General features: G+C 41.8%; 1 protein-coding gene across 1 annotated transcript in view; it reads right to left on the minus strand.

Moving 5' to 3' along the window:
- Positions 1-10273, minus strand: part of ptch1 (patched 1) — a 49286-nt gene extending 39013 nt beyond the window's left edge. Inside the window, exons 1-2 of the mRNA XM_053504158.1 lie at positions 9763-10273; positions 8631-8823 (exon numbers count right to left, since the gene is read on the minus strand). Of these exons, the coding sequence (XP_053360133.1) occupies positions 8631-8823; positions 9763-9930 (361 nt within the window). The 5' untranslated portion in view covers positions 9931-10273. The remainder of the gene's footprint in view (positions 1-8630; positions 8824-9762) is intronic.
- Between the last annotated feature and the right edge of the window lie 2013 nt (positions 10274-12286).

The following is a 12286-nucleotide window of genomic DNA, read 5'->3' on the forward strand; positions in this document are numbered from 1 at the left end:
AATATGGAAAAGCAGAAAACATGGATACCTTTCATATTATGAAAGCTAAATTACTGTAATTGTGGTGTGAAAAGACGGGATATGTCAATCTGTCCTCACTATGATTTAAAGGAACATTCGGTGATTTTCTATAATAGTCGCGTCATGTACATTCCTTCCAGCTGCCTTTGGGCTGTATGTTTATCTTTTTTCTTCTTCTTTTTTTTTCACATGCCATCACAAACCACAAGTTCACTAAACACACAATTTTTAATCTCGAGCATTTATTTATGTTGTCCATGTAATGAAGAAACATGTAAAAAACAAACATTTTTCTAAATGACTGATTTTCTAACACTAACACTATCAGTTTGTACAGTAGGCCTCAACTGTGTGTTTTGCAGCCGTTGTAACCGAATTAAAGATAAGAAAGCTATGCTTTTCTCTGAGGCTAGACCACCAAGTTAGTTTGGAAAGACTAGCAGAGAAAGGAAAAATGTCTACCCACATTAGGACAACACTGTGGAGTCTTTCTTCCTCGGCCCAAAACGCACTCACATCTGATCTTGTTTTAGGGCATGTTTATAATATCCATGATTAATCGCAGCCTTGACCAAAGCCAAGCTTAGCTTCAACATGGTTATGGAAGCCAGGTTGATTACGGCCTAATATGGCTTAGCATGTTCTTTATTTAGCCCTCTGTAACACCAGCAGCTTTTGAGACGAAGAAAATGTTCTAGAAGTCTTCAGAAAGCCTACAGCAGAGATCACCTTGATCTGATGGCAACAAAGATTTACAAATTAAAGACAATAATGCCCATAGTCTGTATTTACAGGGATGAATAATGCACTCAATTTGTGTTATGAAATAAAAAATGCGCGTCTGGAGGATTTGTGCTTAATAAGGATTGTAATGTGTTTGAGGTATTATTTACTAAAGATAGGGTGAAAATTCCGGGTTCGATTCCCGTCTCTGTGTGCATGGAGTTTGTATGTTCTTCCTGTGCTTGGTGGGTTTCCTCCGGGTAATCCGGTTTCCTCCCACAGTTTAAAGGTATGCAGGCTGATTGGTGTTCCCAAATTGCCCGTAGTGTGTGAATGAGAATGTGAATGTCTGTATTTGTGTGCCCTGTGATTGATTGGCACCCTGTCCAGTGTGTACCCTGACTCACGCCCTAAGTCTCCTGGGATAGGAGGAGGTCTAGAGAGAGCTGATTGGCCGAGCTCTTTTAGAGGGGAGGGATGAGAGGTACTTTGTGCTCCCACATTAATCACGGCTCTACAGCCAATCAGGGGCATCTGTAAACTCGCGCAAGCAGAAGGAGCGGATAGCGCTGTCCTTAGAGTGTGTTACGCCGCCCCCAACAGGGCGTGGAGGAAACAAGTGTTAGTCTTCGACCCTCCCGACTGAGTGGTAGTAGTAGCTTAATGTGGGAGCCCCCTAGTGACGGGAAGGAATTAGACACGACCAAAATTAGGGAGACAATCAGGACAAAAAAAAAAAACAATCTAAAAAAGTAAATATACTGTAGAAATAGGATATCTGTAAAATCAGGATGCTTAGAGAATCGCAATAGTTATTGTATAGGTAAGGTAGGTATTGTGATAATATCGGTCACTGATGAGTTCCACACTTTAATGGGGAAAATTATATAGTGTACTATCTGGAAATAAATAAATAAATTATTTTTAAAAAAGCCATTTGGATTAGAAAAAGCAAGCACTAAAAAGCAGCTGATTATTAATGACGTATAATTATTGACAGCTACTGTAGCCTAACTGATGCAGTGAGTATCCTCTCATGGAAATGATTCACATGTATTCAATTTTTGGCCTGCATCAAACAAAAAAAAGGGGGTGGCTGAATTACTGGACTTAAGTTGAGAACATTCTAATGCATTACTTAAATTAGGAAGGACAGTGCTGAACCATCCAATTCCTGCAAGAAATAAATCATAAAGAGATCACTTCAATGCTTGGATAAAGTTGTGTCATAAAAAATAAGGCCTGTTATGGCCTGTAACAGTGGAAATCACACCTATGTTTAATAGTGAAAGTGAGAGCACCTCCACATGCACATTGTGACAATTTCACAGGACTGGACTAAACTGCTTGTGGCCACTTGTAAGTGGGACTAATCAGAAAAAAGGCTTCGGTTTGCTAGGGAGCATAAAAACTGACAAAGGTCAATCTTCAGACAAAGCTCATGTGGTCTGCTGAGTCCAAGCTGACCCTATTCACAAGCGATAGGTGCATCAGGGAAATGCATGAAGCGGTGCACCCATCGTGTCTAGTGTCCCCTGTACAAGCCAGAGGCAGTGTAATAATCTGGGGTTGTTTCAGTTGGTCAACATCAATATCAATACTAGAACATCACATCAATAGCTTTTTACTTACCAACAGAGCTCGAATTGTTAAAGAGTGGTTCTGGGAGTGGTTCAATCAAAGCTAAAACACATCCAAAGAAATCCTAGAGTGTGCGAACGTTTTTTGTTGTTGTTGTTGTTTTTTTATATATATATTGTGAGAGGTGTGATATCACTGTTATAAAGGTAAACACTAGCATACTGCACATCTACCGTACCGCGTATACCAAAATTCATAAGAGAACAGGCAGAATGCAGGTATTACGATTGACAATTTATGCCTAGATTCTAACTGGATATTTCTCACATTAAGCAGGTTTAGTCGAGTGTGTGACATTTTCCCCGAATAGTGAGCGAGAGAGAGATGTGAGTGAATTGGGTGTGCATGTCAGTGTGTTTGAGCCTAAACTGGGCTCATTCATTTTGTTGCATAACATTAACCCCTGACCCTCCCTTTTCACTGCTGGGCGAGTGTGGATTGGAAGGGGCCAGCCATCGCCCCCCGGTTTTCAAGCTTTGCCCTATGATTCTCACCATTCAGCCATGAGCTGGCTTTTTATTGGTCTGCTTTAAAAGCTAGCATGGGGCTCCTTACTTCAAGAAGGCGCCCCTCCGACACACACACACACACACACACACATCACAGCTCCATTGCTTTCCACCTGATCCTGCCAAATACCCCATCCCAGCTCTGGCCAATCCTGTTGCTGGAGCTGCTCTCTGAGGGCTGGTGAGGCAGGGAGGGGTGCTGTGTGTGGTGACACATGAAGGCACTTTTTATGAGTGTGTTGCGGGCGGGATTAGTTGGATTAGAACCCAACTCGGCGAGACCCCCCTGCAGTCATGCGGAAGTCTTTGCGCGCTTTTTGCGATCTCTCTTCTTCTGCATGGCACTGCCACGCTACCTGTAAACGGATTGCTTTTACATTTGGTTGTCTCTTTAATTGCAAAGGGAATAAATCCAGGCAGACTAAAGGAGTACAGTCAGGATCTAAACATCTCGCAACATAGTTTATGCCAGCACTGACTAAGATAATGCAAGTTTAATTAAAACTAAACAGAAACAGATTAGGTTAAGTAAAGTAAAGAGTCCTTGTGTCCATTTAAGTTCGCTTTGGGTTCTCTAGTTTCCTCCCACATTCCAACAAGTGGCTGGTATCTACAGTACATCATCTACTTTAAATTGATGTTGGATGTGAATGAGTGTGTGTGTGTGAGTGATGTGTGTGCATGGTGCCCTGAAAGAAACTGGCATGGTATTCAGGGTGCGTTTCCGCCTTATTACACCCTGTGCTCCAAACACAGGCTCTGCATCCACCATGACCTTGAACCCGGATAAAGCAATTAATAAATGAAAATATTCTAGATTCAAAAAGGGAGTCAGAGGACTGGAGGGGGAAAAAAAATCTAATTTTACTTCTAAGAAAGTTTTTGATAGAAAGCAGCATGTTGTATGGTTTTGCTGAGCAATTTATTTTGATTCAATCTCAACTGACAGCAAGCTAACTTTTGCATACTAAATGGTGCACGCACTGGCCACACACCACCAACACTTCAAGGCTGCTTTCTGGAGATAAGAGAAAAGAGGGATGTGATGTCATTGAAGGTGGGAGTGAAAGAGTAGGAGAGTGAGAGGTGACAGAGCGAGAGAGAGAGAGAGAGAGAGAGAGAGAGAGTTCCTGACCCGCAGCTGTGGCACAATGCCCCCAAGCAGTCTGTCGACCCCTGACACAAATTTTACACCGCAGCTGCCATTTACTCCACGCTGCATTACCATATGTATGGCCTGCTCTTCCCTAATTATGCTAATCACATGTCCAGAGCTGTGCCTTGAAAAAATGGGTGTATTTAGCAGTCCGCTGCGTACAAATGCAGCTTACTGCAATCCAGAGATGTACATTCAGAGTGCCTTGAAAGGCCAGATTTTTCCACGTTGCTGGCTTCATTCAGGTCGCTTACCCTGAAGAAAAAAAAACCTATTCAAATCAACTAGATCGCAATGCAACAAAAAAAAAAAAGTAGGGAGAGAATATGTGTGCGTGTGTGTTCATACACTAGTACTGAGGATTCTGAGTGTGCACCGACCCAAACACTGAGTGAGTTCCAGCTAAATAAGATATCATTCACATGTCTTGGAACTAAGTAATATTCTCTAGTGTATTTAGCTACATCGTTCTGTAAATGTATACCTTGTGTTCTTAGAAACATATGGACCTTCTGCAAGTGGGGTTTGTAATGTTTGTATATGCACATGCCTTCGTGTTACTTCAGATCTCCTAAAGCTGTGCACTACACTTTTTAAACCAAAAAAATACAAATTGTAAAAAAATAAAAAAATAAATAAAATCATTATAAAAAAATCATTCCGTCTGATTTGAATCAATAACAAAGCTGCATCTTTTGAAAAGGCTGCCAAAATAGCTGCTGGTAACTCTTAAGGTATGTTGCTCAGTGTATTCTGCATCGTGTCATGGCTTTACTCTTTTCCCACTTTGAAATTTTAAGCCTGTTAAGAATGGAGAGAAAAAAAACTGGCCCTCTAGCCCAACCACAAATATCTCTATAACTGCTTCCACTATCTTCTGTCTCTCTCTCTTTCTCTCACTCTCACTCTCTGAGAGGACGAGAGGGGGAGGGCCGGACCACCCGGCATCCATGGCAAGACACAGTGTTTACATTGCTGTGCTTCACTCTGTAATACATCTGGCATCCCAGGGCTGGACTCCCAAGAGAGGAGGGGAGGAGGGATGTGAGGCGAAGAGAGTAAAGGAGGGAGGGGGGTCTTTAGTGTGGGGAAACTTTCGGAAGGAAAGCAAGCAGAAAGCAGGGTGTGTGTGTGTGTGTGGGGGGGGGGGGGGGGGTCACATGGGTAAGTGAGAGGGAGAGGGAGAGAATGGGAGAAGGAGGGAGCAAGAAACAGAGAGAGAGACATTCTGGTGTCTCTGGTTTTTGAATAACATCAGGTGAAGGTATGCAGAACATAAACACAGGACTTGGGGGCCTGACAGGATGCCAGTTGTGAATGGGAAGTTCTCCATTTGTTCTTGTCTTCCACACACATCTGTCTTTTCCAGACTGTTTACAGCAAAATTGACGAAAATGCCCACTGCTAAGAAAATTATGCATGCATATTAATCCTGTATTACCTACGAAACAACACCCATAACCACAACACATGCTATGTACATTACACTGTAATATACACTGGAGTTATCCAGTAATAATGTATATTAGACAGTCTCATAATTACTAACACATTGCAACTAACCCGCTTGTTTATTTCAATTTCCACGCCACAGAACAGAGAATCTGTTACATTCACAGACAATTTTCTTACTCGTATGCATCACAGACTATATGCCCTTGAGCATAACCATGACATAGAACCAATCATAACCATATGTTTAATGCCATGTTTGCACTTTCCGCCACTTGTTAAATGGCTCGTCTTATCAGCTGGCGGGATTTAGCTACATTAAGTGCATTTGCTTTTTTTTTTCCCTCTAACAATCATACAAGCTTGAAAGTAAAGTCTGAAACAACGCATGCCTAAGAAATTTACCAAAGTCATACACAATCACTGATAAAATCATACTGCCCCCTACTGGTTCTATCTAATACATCGCTCCTGGCTCTTAATTTTAAACTGACTTAAACGATGGCATGAATATAGCATAACATAATGGTGTATGATTCTAACTATTCGCTTCACTTACAGCACGCTGGAAGCCCTCACTCCACACCAGGCTCATTCAGCCTGGTATCAGATGAGCTTTTAAATAGCGGAGTCTCCACTTGATGACCTCAGGTCCTAAGGGACTCAGCCTTGTGGCCTCCACTTCCAAGACCCCAACCTTTTTCTTTTTTGAGGAAAATAACACAGTCTAACTCTTAATATCTTATTTTTTCTGCAGGATTGGTTCCTTTCTATCAAGTGGAATGACTGCGGAACAGAACCGCAACTCTTTCTGAAATATGTTTTTAATTAAAAGGCTTTGATATTTTCTTTAAACAAAAAAAATCAAAGTTTGTATTTTTAAACTGTTCAAACAGCAAAAAATCAAAGTCTCACAATGAGGTTTAGAAGTGGTTTTACCATTATGAGCAGAACACCCAAGCTCATCAAAGAGACATACCGTACCCTGAACAAACATCTACGAGAAAGCAATTACAGAGTGAAGAAAAGGAAATCGGTAAGCAGGCAATATGGATTTTAGAAAAACACTTCATCTGCTGCATGAAAACGGTGCCATATTTTTAATGGCTGCTTTCAGAACCCTTTTTCCTCTGTTTGGATAAATGTAACTGTGACTTCATACTGTAATGCAATGTAATGCAGACCCAGTTCTGATAAAACGTACATTATACATGCTGTACAGCTTATACAGTTAGCTAACTCAGTTTATACCTCCCTTTTTTTCAATGGCATACCTTTGAGTTGCAGATACACACTTAAACATGAGAACCTGAAACTAAATTGAAACACAAAAGGCTACTCTCAAACATTCTGAGGCAGTGAAAGTGCATACGGTTTCTTTCAGAGCTGGTTAAGTCCATAAAAGCACGACCTACATCCGTCTTAACTGTAAAATTTGTACAGAAACCAAACAAATTATATTCCTTGGAGCTGCACGGTTCTAAATGGCGAGTGATGAAAGCTGAGATGAGATCACGCCGATTCCCATTTGAGCCGAATTTAAGCAGAAGGTACAAGACAAAGTGCAACAGCGGGGTCGTTCAGAGGTCGTTAGGAAAAGGCTGTTCCAAATGAAACATAAACATGCATCCTAATGGACACCGGGCCGACATGTTCCAGCTCAAAATCCCTGGGACAGGCAGAACTAATCTATCCCTCAGCTACAAAGCTTAATCCAAACAAACAGATTTTAATGTTCCTGCATCTGGCAGCTGTCATCTCTCCGAATCTGGATCTCTTAGGAAGGCTTTTGTGATCGGCTGTCACCTAATAAGTCGATCACACAGCAGCTGAATTTGCTTAAGAAATATGTTTTATTGTGTTCATGGTGAGATTGGTGAAAAGATTTGTTACAGCAATTTAAACATTGTTTCTGGTCCAGCAACACCACCTTAATGTAAAACTTGAACTTTACACACGTATCTTCTTCTGACATTTCAGGGTGTATGTGTGTATAGATACTGTATATTATATATTATTATTACACAATTAGGTATTATAATAAATATTTTATTATTAATTACATGCCTCTCCTCTGATGGTCACATAACAGCATCAATAAGCATTTCACTGCATATCGTACTGTGTATCACTGTGTATGTGACAAATAAAATTTGAATTTGATTTTAATACTGCACATAGGGACACCTGTAGAAGTGTGTATACTTATATATATTTGTTGGACTCCCCCTATAAACATATACTGTATACACACACACACACACACATGAGAGAGAGCATGAGATGGAGTTTCTCAGTGTCAAACATCATCTGAGCTTCATGCTGACCTGAGAACAATGTTATCATATTACTGTATTTGTGTTGCTCTTACAGCCAGTCTCACACATTAATAATTATTTAATAAGCACATAATTAAGAGGAAGAAAACATGGCTGGTATTCAGTCACTGGATAAAAGTGAACTGAACGCTGCTATCAAAACTCCTCCATTTTGCTGGAATGCGGATCAAAGTCTCCAGCCGCCCCTCCCCACTGCACACACACACACACACACACCACCCGCACTTAACTGCCCCAAACAGCGACTTTATTCCCCGCAAACTCGTCGAAATTGCCTAAAATCATGTGAAATCTGTGAGCTGAGCGACTCGAGGCTTCTCCGTGTGTCCCGCGTTCAGCCTCCTCTCTCTCTCTCTCTCTCTTCATCCTTTAACCCTGAGACAAATCTTTTTGGAAAGTTGAAAGCCGTCCAAAACAGGACCACACACAGCCACTCGGATCACATTCAGCTGCTGGAGGGAGGGGGGCACACGCGCTCTCTCACACACACACACACACTCGCACCCCCTTACAAAATGGCGGCTTTGTCAAACATTTCTTGACTAAAAACACAAATTAGTCGGTGTTAGTAAAATACCACAGCGGTGCGAGGAGACGCCTCGTTCGGGTCGCGCGCGCAGCACTAACGCCGCGTGAAGGACATGAATAAAACCGAGCGTTTTCACGCTTTTACTGCAATTCACCAGATTTTATCCCACAATAAACAATCACTCCAGCATCCGATAACAGCACGCGTGTGTTGAAAAAAGTATTAGTACGAAATATAAGAGTAAGGAAGTTTTTTCTTACCTTCCACCCAGAGGTTCTCCACGTTGGTCTCCAGATTAGCTGCCCTCAAACCAACAGCGAAAGCTCCGAATATCAAAAGGCCCACGACTAAAAACTTTCCACAGTTCTTTTGTATATAACAGCCGAGTCTGAACAAAAGTTTTTGAAACTTTGCTCTCAGCCACAGCGGTGCTTTTCTTCCAGTCGCTTTACCCTACAACGAAAAGAAAAACCAACAACAACAAATATTAGTCTGTTTCTCTCTAACGGGACAATAAACCTGGCTGAACCGTTTGGTTGTGCACTTATTTCCCCAAAACACTGTAATGTGTCAGACACTTGCTATTATTAACAAGCCCGTGTGTGACAGTAAGCGTGCTTTAAACAGTAACGGGACAGCTTTCTTACAGCGTAACGGTTCGCCAAGTTGCATATCTACATGATCCTGAGCAGAGCATCAATACAGCATCATACTTTTTAATCTTTGCACAAATGCAACGCTGCATGCGTCTATTAGATGCACTATTATTTTGTTTGGTCACAACATGATGCACTCATCGCGCGGTGCAGTGCTCGTGAGCGTGACCAAACGGTGTCAAGTGATTCGAGGTTGTAGGCGCACGTGGGTTCCGCTCCTGCAGCGCCGGTTTAGCCATAACAAACTACAGCAACTAACGTGTAAACAGCGCGTAGTGCAACGGCATACTTTATAACATTAGAAGATAGCTGATGATATGCGGTTTGGGATGTAGCCATAGCACCGCGCGACGCTGAGAAGCTGCCACCGCAGGGGGAGTTAGGGCAATATTTGTGAACGGAAGAGGGCAGCCACATGGATTTTCTCTTAGCCGTACGGGAGGAAAACTACTCCCTGTGTAGATACTATCGCGAAAAACATATCGGTCCAGAGCTAGGCGTGTTAGGAAAGAGAAGTTGTACTCAACAAAATAACGGAAACTTAGATGGGACTAATGTATAGGCGGCAATGTGACAGTTATCTCAGACAACCTCAGAGAGCGCAGAACACGAAACAGCAGGACAAAAAGGGGGAAAAAACAACAACAACGACCAAACAATAAAGTTTAGGCATTTAACTGTCTGTCCTGCACTGACTACTTCCATGCGGAATAGATGAATAAAAACGCAAAAGCACCTCCGATATCTGCTCAAGCGCGAACGCTGCATCGCAGTAGCTCGGCCGCTGTAAGTACTCCAAGTCCGGCGGGGCTGCGCGACCGTTCCGCCTAGTCCTCCGCGTTACCCTCGGCCGATCGGGCTCCCCGCTTTCCTGCTCGAAGGAGACGTTACCAGCCGAGGCCATGTTGTCCAGTCCTCGCTCTCGGCACTAGTCGATCGGCCCGCAAGCGTCGCTGAATATCCGAAGTAAACGGCGTTTCTGTGTCGGTGCTCGCAGAGCCACAAAGCGCTTCATACTCCTGTTTGGCACGGCGAGTCAGAGTCGGCGCCTTCCATTGCAACATTTCGCGAATCCGGAGGTCTCCGATGTTTCTCGCATTCACAGTTTCTCTCTTTCAAGAAAAGCAAGAAAGCAAAACAATAAAATCAGAAGCCAAAGCGTTTTCTGTAATGCAAGGAACGACGGCTCCGTGGCCGATGCATTCTGTGTTTTGTGCTTATGAGCTTCTCAGTGTGTGTGTGTGTGTGTGTGTTCAATAAGATGAGGAGGGGAAAGAGAGAGAGAGAGCGCTCTCCATTCGGAGACGGAGAAGGAGGAGGGGTACGGGTTAGAAAAAAAAAAAAACCTTCATCCCGAAATCCCGCCTCCAGGTCTGTCAGGTGGCCGGGGTTTCTCGGCTCTGATTGGTTCCAGAAGGGCAAAAATTACTCAGCAAACACGACTATTATTAGCTGCTTAGCAACAGCTCACCAAAGTAGAGAGACCACCCAGGCGGCCCGAGTAGCGCGTGTGCGTCCCAAAAGTTAGAAGAGGCGGGGCCTGATTAAGCCCCGCCCCTTCCTCTAAGATACAGCAACCCGTGCTAGTGGTTTACTTTACCCTTCTCTCTCTCTCTCTCTCTCTCTCTCTGTCTAAATCTGTGCTTTACTTCTGTGTGTGTGTGTGTGTTTGTGTGGGTGGTTTTACCTCTCTTTGTGTGCTATACCTCTTTCCGTGTGTGTGCTTTTACCTCTGTGTTTACCTGTCTGTGTGCTGACGCTGAGTGTGAGGCATAGATTACTTTTTTTATTTGCGCTGTAGCACAGGAATTATTTGTACAGTATGAAAACTTTACAACTCATTATCCCAGATTCCGCTGTTGTACAGTATCTACTTACACCGAAGTGTAAAGTAATATATAGTATTGTAAATGTTTGACATTATTGTGCAAAAAAGTCCTATTTATAACATAGAAATAACAATATATTATATAAATAATAATATAAACAAATCTAATTTAATATCTTGTGACATTAACAGTCACCTGATTGCACTTAAAGCCACTTGAATATCTGTGGGTATTGGATCAGTTTTAAACTACCTTGTCATTAAATCACCAGCAGAGAAAATATATTTTTGATGAATGGAGTTAATGCCTCCAAACCAGTTCCAGAGACCTGTAAAATTCACTCTTCAAGATTTCATTGTGTGCCTTTAGTTTTGAATACGGTGCACAGCATGATGGTGAATTCATTTGTGAAAATTATTCCTCATGCTTCCAGAACCACACTTTTCACATCTTGAATCCTGGAATATATCTGTTCCATCACGGTCACTAGACCTGGTCATTCAGTTCAGATTTAATTTTATTGCCACATAACATTGCTGATCCTAGACCTGACCAACTAAAACAACTTCAGATCATAACACTGTCTCCACTTCCTGACACACCCATCACTCTGGAATAGGGTCAAGCTTCACTCATCAGACCAAATGACCTTTTTCCATTGCTCCAAAGTCCAATTTTAACTAAGTGTTTTTTTTCTATCTATATTTATTAACAAGTGAATTTTGCATGGACACAGTGGTTTAATCCTAATCCTGTTCTTTTCACATTGTCAATGTGGAAGTCCTCTTACTTTCACTATTAACTATGGATTTGATTTCTACTGTACTTTTTTAACCATACATCTTTACATTAAGTTGATCTCCAGTCATGATTTTTTTCCATGAAGATGAATGGTTCAGGTGACATGTCTTAATAATGTGTTGGACAGTTCGCAACCCAATTCTAGTTATTCCAAATCTCCTTTTTTGGCACTTTGTGTTAAAGGTAAACCATATTTTTCTCCAAATCTGAGGCATATTCAAAAGGTGGAAAGCTGATCACCACAAAACAGTATTTGGCTGTTCTAAAAATCTTGAGCATTAACACCAGTTTAATTCCCTCCACTTTTTTGCCATGGAACTCTGCTAGATTTTGAAACATAATTTTTTTGCACAAGGGGATTGTAAACAGTTTTAGAACCTTAAGTTCTAGTCACTGTGGACACTCTGGCAATGTTGGTCCTGTTGCTTGTTTCCTTTTTCATTGTAAGACCATACATTTCTAAATGACATTTTTTTCCTAAAGTATTATAAAAGCCTGCATATTTTATTCAATGTTTGATTATATGTGCTACATGTTAACACCAAACTGTAGACTAAAAACTCCCTGTGAACCCTGGTTAAATCATGAAAACAGATTACAGTCAAGTGTCTTAAATAGAGGGAAAATATC

Source organism: Clarias gariepinus, chromosome 9 (assembly GCF_024256425.1).
Source record: "Clarias gariepinus isolate MV-2021 ecotype Netherlands chromosome 9, CGAR_prim_01v2, whole genome shotgun sequence".
Lineage (NCBI taxonomy): Eukaryota > Metazoa > Chordata > Actinopteri > Siluriformes > Clariidae > Clarias > Clarias gariepinus.